The 16874-nt window shown below is 35.6% G+C and overlaps 1 protein-coding gene across 1 annotated transcript in view; it reads right to left on the reverse strand.

The window, feature by feature from the left end:
• The window catches only part of ddb1 (damage-specific DNA binding protein 1), a 56587-nt gene extending 42112 nt beyond the window's left edge, over positions 1-14475 (reverse strand). The window contains exons 1-7 of the mRNA XM_054612698.1: positions 14288-14475; positions 12720-12868; positions 11862-11978; positions 11161-11382; positions 9960-10074; positions 8974-9071; positions 2081-2239 (exon numbers count right to left, since the gene is read on the reverse strand). Of these exons, the coding sequence (XP_054468673.1) occupies positions 2081-2239; positions 8974-9071; positions 9960-10074; positions 11161-11382; positions 11862-11978; positions 12720-12868; positions 14288-14348 (921 nt within the window). The 5' untranslated portion in view covers positions 14349-14475. The remainder of the gene's footprint in view (positions 1-2080; positions 2240-8973; positions 9072-9959; positions 10075-11160; positions 11383-11861; positions 11979-12719; positions 12869-14287) is intronic.
• Positions 14476-16874: the final 2399 nt, after the last annotated feature.

The following is a 16874-nucleotide window of genomic DNA, read 5'->3' on the forward strand; positions in this document are numbered from 1 at the left end:
TCACTCAACTATAAATTCTAAATCAACCAAAACAGAGATCTGAAGGATTCCCACTTTTAATACTACAAATAGAACAAAAGCACTGAAACGCTATTTGCTTGGCAGTGTAGTTAGTGATGCATTTACAGTTTCTTTTTGTCTTATTTCGGCCGGCAGTATCATTTTTTGTTATTTTATTATTCGCCCCATTGCTTTTGTTTTTATCGTTGGCCAAATAAAATGAGCAATTATGAGACTCCACTTAAGGATCTGGTTATTTCATAATGGGAAGTGATTATCATTTTTTTAACCTTCTACATACTAAACCATTAATTTAACCATTAAACCAAACCTGTGCAATTGACAGCAACAACAGAAATGTCACAGGAGGACAATGTGTTCACTGAAACACAAATGAAGTCCCATCAATAACAGCAGTTAATGGTTTTAATGCAGAATTGTGTTTGTTTTTTGTCAAATGGAAAAGAAGAAAGATAAAAAAAATATTATTTCCTTTAGAATTTAACTTTTTGGCATTTTACTTTTATTTTATCTGGACTAAAAACAGACAAACCCCTGTTGACAAGGTATTATTGATAGACAATAAAGACTGTTTTTTTCTGCCTGACACTTTAATGTGAGGCTGAGCCGATTGTTCCTCAGGATAAAGTTAGAAATGATTTGAAAAGCAATCTTTCTCTCGCTCAGCGGTGCTTCTCTGCTTGATTGTTTTCAGCGCCAGCATCACTCAGCGGCGTTTCACCTTCCTAAACTCTCCGGCGAGTCAATAGAGGAAGGTGCCACAGGCCAAAAGCTGTGCGGCGTTCACGAGAGTTTGAGATTTGAGCTCAGTATTGACATACAGTCTTTGTCTGAATCAACTTTATAAAAAAAAAGGGATAAGTGACACCCTGGCAGGCCGGCAACAAAGACGTGGGGTAATTTTTTCCTCATCTTCTCTACAAGAGCAGAATGATCCATTAGCTCCCGTCAGAGCTGTGAGCCATTACCGAGTCAATCGTAACAAAGAGGGAAGTGAAAGTTAAAAAGGCAGCGGGAGGAAAATTAGGGAGTGAAATTAGTCTCAAAATGGTCACAAATGTGTATCACATGACCTGCAAATGAAACATATGATTTACAAATGTGTACCACGATTTGTGCGCGAAAACCCCACAAAATACACGTGTAAAATGTTTGCTTTTTAAATGTAGACATCACAACTTTCCTGTGGATCCAAATGTCTAAAGATATTTGTGACATTCGTCTGTATTTCTTTACAGATTGTTAAATGTGTGCGGACAGATCAGGTAACATTTGCGTTTACATTTGTGGAGTTTTCTTGAAATTTGACATTTGTCCCAGGTTTCTACCAGCACTTAAACGCAGCATGTATTTGGGGATCTGTGTGATGAAACTCTCAAAACTGGACACGCAGTGCGCACACAATTACAATCTGTAAATCAATCTATAAATTAATAAAAAAATAAAGAAATAGCACCTTTTAAACAAATTAAACGCATTAGTGCTTCACAAATGATTACCAATACTAAATATTTGACGAAACTGTAGAAAATACAAAGAGACTAATGCACGCCAAATTATGTAAAAATAAATAAAATAAAATATAAAAAAAAAGTAAAAAAGTCAAATTAGAGCCACATAAAATAAAAAAGATATAAAATATATAAATACTAAAACCACAGCATTAACAAATAAGACACTGTAACAAATCGGACGTAAAATTAAGCAATAATAATAAAAAACATAAAAGTATAAAACACTACAAAAGAAGCTTTCCCAACGGACTGGAGCATAATGACTAAAAGCAGCGTCGCCAAATGTTAAATATTAATATCTATTCAGGTTGTGATTGGTGCTTTTCTTTTTTTTTTTTTTTTTTTTTTACATGGTATCAAATTGCTTGGTATTTGATTATAGTTTGGGATAATCACAACATCTTATTTATCTAATATGTAGATCATGTGAAGCACATTTGTGACCATTTTGAGACTCAACAACCAACAGAAGGAGTAAAAGCAGGAGAGTCAGGTGGATGAACACATGGAAGACAGACAGAGATGAGGAGAATAAGAATATAGACCTCTCCCAGCAGCTCCACGTGCAGGTCTTTGAGCGCCACCGTGCCGTCCATCAGCTCCTCCTTCTCCAACAGCAGCATGAACAGGCGTCCCTCCATGTCCCCCAGCAGGTAGCGGGAGCCGTTGGGGTCCACCCGGTTGTGACAGACGATGGTGCTTTGCTGCAAACGAGAGTGGAACACATCATTAAAATATCACTCACAGTGGAGGAAGTGGAGGGAGCTGCAATCAAACCGCTCCTTGAACTGAACCAGCACAAAGGAAGTCCTCATCCTCGTCTCATGCATTATCTATTACAAGCATGTCCAAGTACAGCCGGAGAGACCGTCCTTCACAATGTTATCTTATGAAAACGCACTCCGAGGACTTTACCCGACCAGCATCTTAAATCTGACTCGCAGAGCTACGGGCTGTTCAGATTTAGCCTGACATGAAAAGCACAGATTAAACAAGTCTGCTAGCCGTCCCATCAGGACGCTGTATCCATGACAACCGGACAAATACGAGAGACAGTACTGAAAGAGAGTCTGTATTCTTTATCTCTGTCATGTGGGTTTTGCCCCCCGTCTTTTAGGAGACTAGCAGTGAGTTCTGATTCTATTAACTCCACTGGGAGAAGTGAACTGATTATTTCGCTCCGTCGTCACCAAAGTAAATATTTGACCCATTTTTCCAGGAGCCACATATCTTCCAAACAGTCAGAAACTGAAATTACAATTTTCAGACTTCAAAATCAGGAGAAAATGAACTTTGTTCAAAACCTTTTTCTCTGTCTCGCTTTCAAAAGCCCCAGTGAACAGATTCTTAGAGGTGCAATGGATCATAACACTAACGGTTTAGACTGTTCATTTTGCTGTGAACACACATCTTTCAAACAACTGTCTTTATTCAAGTGTCTGGCCAAAATCTACTTTTTTACGAGATTACTTTTAAAAATATCTGGATTTTCACTCAACAGAGCATGAACGCATCATAATGCAACTGAATGGAACCTCCATACGTTAGCTGTAAGCACCAATAATGCAAACGTTACCAACTCTCCTCTTTTTGATTTCAACATGGGTATTGGCAGATTAGTATTCATCTCCCAATTGCATTTTTTTTTTTTACTGAATATCGGTAGATAACAATCAGCAGTAAAGTTTATAACACACTATGATGGTAAACTGTGAAATTAATGTCATGTGTCTGCCGATACGAGAGAAGGTCTCCACCCTCATTGGTCACTTCTGGTTCCAAGCAAATGAAGATGACAATGGCCAAAAAACAAGGTGGTGTTGGCCAAACAGCAAGGACAGAAAAACAAGTGGGAAACAGCAAAAAAAAAAAATCAAGGTGGCGATTACCATAAAAACCAAGATGGCGACGACAGAAAAAGACAAGATGGCGAGGATCAAAAACTATGGTGGCAATGACCTAAAAACAAGATGGCGACGACCAAAAAAACAAGGTGGCTACTCGGTCCACTTCTTATACACAGTCTATGGTTGGCTTGTGTCAAAGTAATTATATAAGATATGCTCCTTACATACTTTCATAACTACTTAAACAGAGTGACGATTTAACTAATACAAATAGGAAACAGCAGTAACACAACCTTTGTTTCTTTCCACTTTTGGAGTGTTGTTAAAGTCACTCTCAGCCTTCATTCCTGGTTAGAGTTTTGCCTCAACCAGACTCGTCTACACCAAAACATGTTTGGTTAAAAAAAACAAAAAAAACATCTTAGGAGTTTTGAACAGGAGTTGCTGGGGAGCCAACGTCCCCGGTCTCCTCTTTATAAAATGGTTAAAACAAGTTATAATTGGAACTGGCATTAAAATCACGTACTGTGACTGAGCCGTTTTGACTTTTCCTTCAACAGAAACTATTGTCTTTGTTGTTGTCTAAAGCAAAAGGCCGAGTCAATTTCTCACTTGATCGAACCTTTACAAAACTCATTTCACTCATTCACAATCCTCCTGTCTGCTTTATCGTTTACAACTTCTGTCAAACCGTGGATCCACTTCTATTTTCCATAAACCTTCTTTTTTTCTAGCGTCGCTCTCTCGTCTGAACGGCAGGTAATTAGCTTCCAGGGCCCTTTCACACCTGTAGATGGCTTCATTTTGTTCAAAACAAAGAAAAGAAATCCAACTTTAGCTGCGTACTGAATGTCATACTTTTTTCATTTTAGTACAAACAGCAGCTGCTCTTACAAAGTACCAACTGTTGCAAGCAGTATGCATCAATTGGGACATGCTGCTTCCTCATAACGCTGCAGATTTGACCCTCTTTCTCAAATATCTGCTGTGCAAAGGATTGTGGGTCAGAATAGCCAGAAAAAAGTGTGCTGGCTTGAATACTGCAAAATGCGACCAGCCGCAGGAGAACATCCTGGTATTTCTGGCACACTGCATTTGTCACACTGTGTATTGGGACACATGAAGTCTTTTCCTGGCGTACTGCATAGTGTTGGTCGGTTGGGTATTGGAAGGCACAGATTGTTGCGTTTTAGTTCTGGTCCGGTTCCTGTTCACACTGAGTTTTTTTTTTTTTTTACAAACGAACAGAGAGGAGCAAACATTTAACAGACAGGCAGGCAGCCTCGTTTATTGGACTCTTGGAGGTTTTGGCGTCCTCCTGCATCGACAGCAATCGAATTCCAACTATTCAGTGTTGCAAAACTACTTATTATACTGATGATTGGTTATAATCAGTATTTTTGGACTGCAAATATGATGAATAAGGCAGGACAGGACTTTACGAAAGCCCCTTTGGGCGTTTTACTTTTGGATTGCTGTCACACACTTTTAATGGACTTAAGGAAGTGAAAAAGAAGACAAAGTTGTCGGATTCAAGCACAGCAGTTTTAACATCTTGGGACCTGTTTTTCAGTGCATACGCGATGATTTACACACACATATATATACATATACATATATATATACATACATGGCCTTAAATAGATTGATTGATTGCCTCCAGATGCACAATGAACCGATGGATTCATTAGTAGATAACTTTTGAAGTTGTGCTAAAATCACACATCTGCTTTTATGAAATCCTGTGGTTGGTTCGTTTGGTTTCACACCACAAACAAACTGAACCGAGAACAACCTGTAATGTAATGTAATGTAATGTAATGTAACCTTTATGGCGTTTTCCGTTTTAGGTTGTCTTGTCCACCAGGGTTGGATTGCCAACTTTCACAATGGCCCAAACAAACTGAACGAACCAAAGAGAACTGACCCGAGTTTGTTTTTAACAGAACCAAACGGGTAGAGCGTGAAAGCACCGTTGGATGTGTAACCAGCCTGCCGGCCCTCCAGAAACCAGTCCACAACAAACTCAGATACATTCAGCAGACTCCCCAAGCTGGCAGAACGTTTGGTGTCTCTCATTTTTTATTTTTTTCCCACTTCTGTGCTCATAAGTGACAACTTATTAATTAGCTGCCAAAAATGCTGTTATACATCAAAGCATATGCTTCCGTTTCCGTTGACACTGCTGAGAGCTGTTTCAGCTGAATAGCAACGTTCCATTAGACTTGGAGAAACTTCATCTAGAGAGCGGTTTCATTAGTCAGATAGCACCAACAGATGCACACAGTGACTCTTCCTTCTCACATCTGCTGAGCGAGGTCGTAGCGATGCTTCATTGAAAACAGAGTTGTATCAGAGACATGACAGCTCACGAGGCAATAGTTGGACGGGAAAGCGTGCAGGCTGTTGACAGAACCAATCAGAAGGACACAGATAGGAGCCATGGAGACGGCTCGGAAGCATTTACAGCTACACTCGTGTTTAGGGATGTCCCGCAAGACCCGGTTCTAAATAAGTAAAACCTGAAGTGTTGATAAGGTCCGGAGTGAACGGTTCTGCTATCGGTACTTCAGAAGTTTTGGAGTAAGATCTCGTTGTTTAATCTGACAGATGAACTGACTCCGGCTCAGTACAGCGTGAGACACACATCGAGGTTAAAAAAGAGAAAAAAAAAGATCCAAAGTGAGGCTACATTTTACTCCAGTAGAAGCTGAGAACTCTCGTTGTCACAAATGCAATAAAACCCTCACAAGAAAAGGAGGTAACAGCAGCAATTTATCAAAACATTAGGCCAACAAGCAGAACATCAAACCGCAGAAAGGCTCCGCTCCCTCCGGTTGGTGGAGCAGCGTCGTCCATCCTCGTCCACTGCAGACAACGTTAGCGGTGCCACACGGAGGTCGCTCATAAGAATAGGCTAAGAAATGGAAGCTAATCACTTATGGCTAATTGTTTAGCTGCGAATGCATTTTAAAGATTTGGGAAATTTTTGTATTGCTGTTTAAAAAAACTGAACAAGAATAATAAAGCAAAAGTCTATTCTCTTCTTAATTAATTGCCTTCCCCCCCCTCACAAAATAACCAAAAGGAACCGATAAGAGTACTGATAAGGAACTGAACCGATTAGCTGTATCGATGAGAGTAGTAGTATCGATAAAATACTAACGATAACCATTCCTACTTGCATTTGTTTTATTTGTGAGGAAAACGACAACTACTCTTGACCAAAAGTTATAAAACATTTTATGGGTGTTTGGTTGAAGGATGCTTATTTTTCAACTTACTTGGATTTTAATAATCAATATTTATATGTTCATTTCTTTTCGTGGGTTGTTGTTATGGGTTGGCTAACCGTACAACTATGGGCCGTATCTGATCATTTGAAGGCCACTTTTGCTGAAAAACACCTGTGTGCATGTGATCAGCTCCTGATATCAGCCAATCAATCAGCCAATCAATCAATCAATCAATCAATCAATCAATCAATCAATCAATCAATCAATCAATCAATCAATCAATCAATCAATCAATCAGCTTGTCTCTGCTCTGAACTATTATTTTAATATCGGCCTTTAAAAATCCACGATTGGTCGACATCTAACTAATTATCAACACAGCCAATAATCATTATTATTTCATCACAAAGACACAAAGCCGTGCAGCTCTTAAATAAAAAAGCCACTACATCTGAATAACTTGTAATGTTCTTTTCCAAAATGTATGAGACCTCGCTACGTGAAAGGCAGCGAGACAGCGAGAGAACACTTTCTAATTCTAGAAGCAGGATGCCTGTGAGCAGCTCCTCTGAGCAGCTCCTCTGAGCAGCTCCTCTGAGCAGCTCCTCTGAGCAGCTCCTCTGAGCAGCTCCTCTGAGCAGCTCCTCTGAGCAGCTCCTCTGAGCAGCTCCTCTGAGCAGCTCCTCTGAGCAGCTCCTCTGGGCCTCGAGCTTTGTTAAATGTGAGCAGACTGCAGAGCGGTAAGGACTGCAGCTTAATCTTGATGAGTTAACAGTGAAAGCGGCGGCGCGCGGGGGAGCTGAAGTCATCATCGCAGCCGTTACGAAGCCGCCCCTCCAACATCAATCTGAAGATTCATAACAAATAAACTGTAGCGCGTAAACCTGTGGGTGTCCTAAATGTAGCAGAATTATTATTAATACTTTCACATTATACAGATTCTGATGACTACTTTTACTACCCTCGTTTTTAATTGCCTTGCTTTGCACCTGGGACTCAGTTTCCCACAAAGCATCTGTTTGACTTGACACCCACCCTCTGAATATTTATTGAACTTAATATTAAAATAATAAAATACTAATGAATATTAGGAAAGTCTGCCAATAAAGATACGGAAACCTGTGACTGTGCATTCATTCAACTCTGCAAGTGACTTTATAACTTTATTTTGGGTGTTTTTAATAGAGAAATGGTTCAATTTGTTGGGAAGTAATGGTTTGCAACACATTTATATAAAGAAAGTGATCAGTGTTGATGCATGGGGTGCAACGGATCCAAAGAAACCTCCAGGCTCGGATGTTTAACGGTTTTGAGACACGGATCGGATCAGCACAGAAGAAGAATAAAGGGAGCAAATATAACATTCAGAGGTCCCCTGATCACGTTTTTGCTGATTGTTTATGATCCATATCGGCTGATAAAGCTTTTTTTTTTTTGTCATAGTAGCTGGTCTACAAGGCTTATTTTTTAACCATTGCCCTCAAATCATTTCAGCTGCTCTGAAGTCAGTGTAAACCGTCAAACAATCTAAAAGTTATCGTTATACTATGTTATAGTCATCTATAGTGGTTATTTGCATAAAAACACAAATAAAGATGATAAGGAAATACAAGATTCTACCCTAATGATAAAAACTTAATTAGTAGTTTTAATAATGTACTATAAGCTGTCATAATTCATAATTAATCTCTAGTATCTATTTTACATTGCTGTGTAAAAATCTCTTGCAAACAACTGGATTTATTCAGGTTTCACGGCAAAGACTAGAATTTACATGGTTACATATGAACACATATAAACGCAATATCATTATGATCTACCTTCACCCCAATACTCATTTGTACTGAATAGAGCTTGAATGCATCATAATGTAACTGAATGGAACCTCCGTACGTTGGCCGTTAGCACCGGTGCCGCTAACGTTACTAGCTCTCCTCCTGCTGATGTAAACACGGATTTGTTGTTAACGATGCAACATTATCAGGGATCAGCGACTAGAAATCATTAATGCAGATTTCCAGATCGCATATTTATACCGACTATCTGCAGATAACGATGCAGTAAAACTTAATTTCACACTATAATGGTCACACTGTGTAATTAATCCTCTTATCAAATGCGTGCTTTACCTCCAAATATGTAAGAAATAAATCATTCCTCAGAGAACAATATTATTACACCAAAGAAAACAACTGTTACCATCAATTAAACACGATAACATACTGCAACTGAAATATTTAACCATCCTTCCTTTGGACTCCTGGAGGGTTTAGGAATAACTAAATATTCTGCTTTTTAATGAGACAGATGAGAAAAACAGAGCATTATCACAACGTATTAAGTGATTATCTTTACCTTGATAGTAGGTGGAGCAATGGCCAAGTACTTGTCTCCGTTGTGGTAGGTGATGGACTCTTGTCCTATGATTATAGCTCCACCAAATGGCTCTGGCACTGAAATACAAGCACACAGGCATGAGAGTCACAGCAGACTTTAATTAGAACATTTTCATTATCAATTCATCTACAACACAGAGGGTTCAGAGAGGAGAAGACCTGAACCCATTTACCACATTCACTTCTCTCTACCAATTAATAACTCCCGGAATGAATCTGAACAATCACAGCTCGTTCATGTTTCCCACTACGGCTCTAGAGATCATTTTTCAGGACTGTTCAAGGACATTTTCAGTCACTTTTTCTGTTGAAGTCTGATTCAAAAGACATCCGGTGCACATCTCTAACTTAACTATGAAATCATCTCTAACGTGCTTAGAAACGACGCGTCAAATAAAGCAAATAAACCAAACATGCTGACTAATTTAACAAGATTCTATTTCTATTCTATTTAAAAACAAGTTGAGAAAAGAGAGCAACGTTGTGTAAAGTCATCCCACCGGGATGGGAGGTTTTAGCAGCGTTTCCACAATGCAACCAAAACCTGGTCCATAAACTCCTATTTGATATGTATGTAATATATATGTGAAATGATCCTGAACATAACTTTGCCCTTTTAAATGGCAATTTGCTCAGTTTACAGATGTTCTGATTGATGGACAAGTAGTTCATTCTCAGCTCAAGGAAAATGACTATTTTTCCAGGTTTTCCAGGATGCATGGGAAGCCCCGTTGTTTTTGTTTGATTAACGGGTAGAACTCGTTATGATCAGGTCTTTAGTCACTTATTTTTTTTAAGCTGTAGAGAAAACAATTATGCTCCTAAAATTCAGGTGATATAAATATTATTAGCAGTGCTGTATTTTCAGTTTACTTACTAAGTGATGAATCAACTTATCATTTCAGTAATGCATACAGTATATATAGTATATAGAATATAGATTACCTGGGATGACCATAGAGGCCTCAGCCTCCACGTTCTCCTGCTTCCAGGGGCCCTTGTTGAACTCCTTCTCCCTCAGAGAGACCTCGTAGGTCTTCACATGGCGTCCCTGTGGGTCCTACGATACACAACAAGGAAACAATGTCAACATAATGTCTCCGATGGTGGACAGCATGACATTAAGTTCAGGTTCCCTGTGGAGGTTTGGAGCTGTAGCAGCACTTTGGAGACGTAGAAAGGTTTGTAGACATCATGACATCAAACCATTGGTTTATGGACTACTGTTTTGAAGCCTCAAGTTCCACATCGTGCAACCAGAAGTGACACAAGAGGGTGGAGCTAAGTACAACCGAATGCTGAATAAGACATATTTAGGAAACCAAAAATGTTGAAATGAACTTTCATGAATTGAAAAACACGCTGCGAAAGGTTTAAAGTTTGGAGATGAAAAACCATCGACAACTCCCAGACTGGACAACGCCATGGCAGAGACCTGTCAATCACAGTAGCCCCGCCCTAAAGCATACCCTGCTTTATGGTCTGTTTGACTCTAAATGGAGCATCATTTACTAAATGAACATCATGCTGTATTGAAGAAGACTTGAAACTAGAGATTGAGACCATAAACTCATGTTTACAATGTTTACTGAGGGAATAAATCAAGAGAGAAGTAGAGTCATTTTCTCATAGACTTCTATACAACCAGAGGAGTCGCCCCCTGATGGACAGGAGAGAGAATGCAAGGTTTAAGACACTTCTGCATCGGCTTCACTTTTCAATACCCAGCAAAAGCAGAAAAAGAAAGACTGCAAGTGATTGAAGACGAAAGTGAACCATGGCGGATTTAAAATAAGTTTCAAAACTTCACAAATTCAACGTGGAAGGGAACGACTTGACACATTTGTTAGACCTTAAGAATACACACAATGTGTTTTGGTGAGTTGCACTGAATGTAAACAGATGATATCTCCAAAAATAGGCAACTCACACAAAACAATCTAGATTGATAATAATAGGCACTAGAGGTGAGAGGAAAAATATGTATTTTCTATTTTTTGGAGTGAACCGTCCCTTTAAACTTCACCAACAAACTGTTATTTAACTGCTGTCGAACGATACTAAAATGCAATATTTTACAATCACTATGGGCTTTAGATTATACTTAATAAATACAAAAAACCCTCTCCCCGTCCTGCTTCAGTACCTGGTAGATGAAGCAGACGGTCGGGGCCTGGCAGCCGTACAGGAAGTGAACATCGATGACCTGCAGCTCCTCCAGTCGGATGTTGAAGGCCTTGAGCTCGCGGTTGTCCCGGTCCAGAGGGATCACCTTGAACAAGCCGTCGTACAGCCGCAGCCCGATCATACGGCATTCTGGGTCCACGATGCCGATGATACCCGTTTCTGACGGACGCCCGATACGATCCTGAAAAAGAGGAATTTGGTTTGGAATAGTTTAAGTCCAGCAGGACACTTCTTACAAAATGAAATCACATTAAGTGTTTTCTCAGACTGCTGTTGAATATCTAGCTAACTTTTATTATTTTAATAGTTTAAAATTAAAAAGAGCAAAACTTTTGCACTCCAGTAGGACGACAGGTGCGTAGGAGAATACATATATATATATATATATATATATATATATATATATATATATATATTGCATATAAATGTATTTTAGTCACGACGTTTCGGTGCGTAGACCTTCATCAGGTTAAGGCTGAGTTTAGACAGTCTAACAGAAGTTTGATTAATGACAGTGTGAACTGGTGCTTTAAGCCAAGGTTAATGAGAAAAAAGGTCAAAATACATTCTGGTCTGCATACGAACAATCTACATTGCAGAAATGCATATTTATTGAGACGATATGATGATACGTGAACTCTCCGGAACGTCCTAACCCACCTGGACGTTGCCGTGGGCGCGGGTGATGATGTCGATGCTCTCCCCGTTCTGTTTGTACTCCAGGATGCAGGCGTTGTACTTGGATGTGAGAATGAACAGCAGGTCTTTGCTCTCACCCTGGAACAAAAAAAGAAAAGAAAAAGAAAAGGACACCAAAGTCATTAAACATGCAGAGGCCGGCTTTCAATTTAACTCCAGCAGCCTGATTAGTATGGACAGCCTGGACCAGTGCACTACACAGTCAATAAAACTATTCTACTGGGATTATTGTCTTTTTTTCCAAAACAGAGATGTTTAATGGTTCTTTTTTAAACTATATGAGGAGGAGATTCCATCAAATCAAAACTTTTTAACATGTCAAATTTCCTAAATAGACCATAAGTATATATAATGCTTTCTTATTTTTACATCTTGTTTCTTGATGAGCATTCTGTCTCAAAGAAGAAAGTTTATTACTGAGCTAAAAACAGAAATGTGTCCACGGTGCAACCAAAAATATGTGTACATCTTCAGTGAGAAATATACTTTATGCTTTCTTATTTATAGCTTGTTTTTTATGTGTATTATGTCTCAAAGAAGAATGTTTATGGCAGTGTAAAAAAGGAAACTTGTCCACAGTGCAACCCAAAATATGTCTTCATCTTTAGTGAGAAATATACTTTATGCTTTCTTATTTTACATCTTGTTTCTTGTATGTGTATTCTGTGTCAAAGAATAAAAAACTTGACAAAGTGCAACCAGAAATACATGTATATCTTCAATAAAAATGATATTAACTAGTTGAATAGTTATTCCAACAGACCACAAACTAATTCACTTTTAACAAAACTTCATTGCTGCCAAACACACATCACCCACCTTTGGCCTGAAGAGCTCCATGACAGCGATCTTTCCGTACATGCCGACCTCCTTGACGGGCCGCAGCCCCTCCGCTGTCACCACATAGATCTCCAACCGTGTGTTTTTAGCTATGAGCAGATTCAGGTCTTCTGCGGATGTGAAGTGACCTGGAGACACAGCAGCGTTTATGAAATGTTAATTAAGTAGTTGTTTGGGTGAGAGTAGTAGAGGAAAAGTAACAGAGAAAGCTGGACAAATATCAGCATAAAAGCAAAACTTACATTTTCTTCACCAAATAGTTTTATTGATAGTGTGGAAATATTTTGGCCATGATTATTGGTGCTTCTAAAATATATTTGGCTCCTGTTAGTGGACTAAATAATCATTGTGGGCTCAGTCGACTAAGATTTATTTATTGATAAGTCGTTCTTTATGCTTTTTTATGATGAATTACATATTTACAAGAAATTTATGGGCACATCCCTGCTAATCACAAGATTTTAAGTGATGCTTTTGTGGAGGAACTCAGTTTTACAGATCTGTCACTCATGAAAAAGCATGCGTGTTAGTCGTTAGTGTTAGTTTTATTTTATATATATATATACAGTACCAGTCAAAAGTTTGGACACACCTTCTCATTCAATGGTTTTTCTTTATTTTATTTTTTTCTACATTGTAGATTAATATTGAAGACATCCAAACTATGAAGGAACACATATGGAATTATGTGGTAAACAAACAAATGCTCAACAAACCAGAATATGTTTTATATTTTAGATTCTTCAAAGTAGTTGAATGAGAAGGTGTCCAAACTTTGACTGGTACTATGGAAGTATGTGGTAAACAAACAAATGCTCAACAAAATAGAATATGTTTAATATTTTAATAAAAATAAAAAAAAGAAAAACCACTGAATGAGAAGGTGTGTCCAAACTTTTGACTGGTACTGTATATATATAAAATAAAAATATAAATAAAATAAAAATAAAAAATAAAGAAAACCATTGAATGAGAAGGTGTCCAAACTTTTGACTGGTACTGTGTATATATATATATATATAAAATATAAATAAAAAATATATAAAATAAAAATTAAAATAAAGAAAAACCATTGAATGAGAAGGTGTGTCCAAACTTTTGACTGGTACTGTATATATATAAAATAAAAAAATATATAAAATAAAAATATAAAAAATAAAAATAAAGAAAAAACACTGAATGAGAAGGTGTCCAAACTTTTATATAATGCATTGAACCAATATATAACTTGTGCATCACATAAATAGAATAAACGTGATTTGACTCAATAATGCACCTTTAAACCTGATGTCTGCAGCAGTGTGTGTGCACAGCATGGCCCACACACACACACACACACACACACACACACACACACACACACACAGAGTCAAAATGTCCCCAAAGATCAAAGAAAACTCGTGATCATTAACCACACATGTGCACTTCAGACATGTGGAGGTAGGTAGAGGGGTAAACACTGGGGGGTGTTAGCCTCCCAGCAGCTAGCAGCTACAGGCCCTCTGCAGCGCGGGAGACACACAAACACAACAAAGGTGCTCCATTTACTGTGACGCACGCGTTGACGGCCGTGGGCTTCTGCGCGGTGACCACGTAGTTGTACGACATTATTATTTATGTGTTTGGTTCAATAACAACAACGACGACAAAGGACAAACACCAGAGAAGTGTTTTGATCGCACACAAGCGACAAAATCATTGATAATAAAAAAAAAAAGATTCCGGAAGTAGTTGGAGGGGAGAGTGTAACCCGGAAGTGGCCGCTGGAGGGAGAGCGCCCCCTGGTGACCCGGATGACTTATTTTTATTTTTATTTTTTTTTTATATATATATACAGTACCAGTCAAAAGTTTGGACACACCTTCTCATTCAATGTTTTTCAATGGTTTTTTTTTATATTTTTTTATTTTATATATATTTTTATTTTATATATATATATACACACACAGTACCAGTCAAAAGTTTGGACACACCTTCTCATTCAATGTTTTTTTTTATATTATTTTATATATATATATATATATATTTTATATATATATATATATATATATTTATTTTATATATATTTATATATTCTCATTCAATGTTTTTTTTATTTTATATATATTTTATTTTATATATATTTTTATTTATACATATATATTTTATTTTATATATATATTTATTTTATATACAGTACCAGTTAAAAGTTTGGACACACCTTCTCATTCAATGGTTTTTTTTTTATTTTATATATATTTTTATTTTATATTATATTTTATATATATTTTTATTTTATATATATTTATTTTATATATAATTTTATATATTCAATTTTTTTTATTTTATTTTATATTTTTTTATTTTATATATAATTTTAGTTTTTTTATTTTATATATATTTTTATTTTATATATAATTTATATTTTTATATATTTTATATATATTTTATATTTTTTTATTTTATTTATTTTTTTATTTTATATTTTATATACACAGTACCAGTTAAAAGTTTAGACACACCTTCTCAGTTGTACGACATTATTATTTATGTGTTTTGTTCAATAACAACAACGACGACAAAGGACAAACACCAGAAAGTGTTTTGATCACACAAGTGACAAAATCATTGATAAAAAAAAAAAAGATTCCGGAAGTAGTTGGAGGGGAGAGTGTAACCCGGAAGTGGCCGCTGGAGGGAGAGCGCCCCTGGTGACCCGGATGACTTATTTTTATTTTTATTTTTTTTTTATTTTATATATATACAGTACCAATCAAAAGTTTGGACACACCTTCTCATTCAATGGTTTTTCATATATATTATAGTCAAATAGTTTTTATATTTACACAACTTCTCACCAGTCAAAAGTTTGGACACACCTTCTCATTCAGTGTTTTTTTATATTTTTTTTATTTTATTTTATATATATTTTTATTTTATATATAATTTTATTTTATATATAATTTTTATATATATTATTTTATTTATATATATAAAAGTTTAGATATTTTATATTACACAGTACATTTTGGACACATTCTCATTCAATTTTTTTTATTTTATATATATTTTTATTTTATATATAATTTTATATATATTTTATATATATATTTTTTTTTTTTATATTTTTATTTTTTATATATTTTATATATATATTTTTACCAGTTAAAAGTTTAGACACACCTTCTCATTCAATGTTTTTTTTTTATTTTATTTTTATTTTATATATATTTTATATATTATTTTTATTTTTTTATTTTTTTTTTTTTATATTTTATTATACAGTTTTATACCTTCTCATTCAATGTTTTATTTTATATATATATTTTTATTTTATTTTTTTTTATTTTTTATATTATTATTTTTTTTTTTCTTTTTTATTTTTATTTTATATATATTTTTATTTTATATATATTTTTATTTTATATATATTTTTATTTTATATATATTTTTATTTTATATATATTTTTATTTTATATTTTTATTTCATATTTTATATATACACAGTACCAGTTAAAAGTTTAGACACACCTTCTCAGTTGTACGACATTATTATTTATATTTTTTTTTCAATAACAACAACGACGACAAAGGACAAACACCAGAGAAGTGTTTTGATCACACAAGTGACAAAATCATTGATAATAAAAAAAAAAAGATTCCGGAAGTAGTTGGAGGGGAGAGTGTAACCCGGAAGTGGCAGCTGGAGGGAGAGCGCCCCCTGGTGACCCGGATGACCGTGTGGTTATAATTTTTATTTTTATATGGTGGAAAGTTATTTTAAATATTTTTTATTTATTTTATTTTTTATTTTATATATATACAGTACCAGTTAAAAGTTTTAACTCATTCAATTGTTTTTATTTATTTTTATTTTATATATAAAAAAGTTTTATTTTTATTTACCACATTTAGACACACCTTCTTTTTTTATTGTTATTATATATATTTTTATTTACAATACCAGTCAAAAGTTTTACATATTCTCATTCAATGGTTTTTCTTTATTTTTATTTTATTTTTATTTTTTATTTTATATATATTTTTATTATATATATATACAGTACCAGTCAAAAGTTTAGACACACCTTCTCATTCAATGTTTTTCTTTATTTTTATTTTTTTTTTTTTATATTTTTTTTTTATATATATATA

The sequence above is a fragment of the Anoplopoma fimbria genome, chromosome 2 (assembly GCF_027596085.1).
Source record: "Anoplopoma fimbria isolate UVic2021 breed Golden Eagle Sablefish chromosome 2, Afim_UVic_2022, whole genome shotgun sequence".
Taxonomy (NCBI): Eukaryota; Metazoa; Chordata; class Actinopteri; order Perciformes; family Anoplopomatidae; genus Anoplopoma; species Anoplopoma fimbria.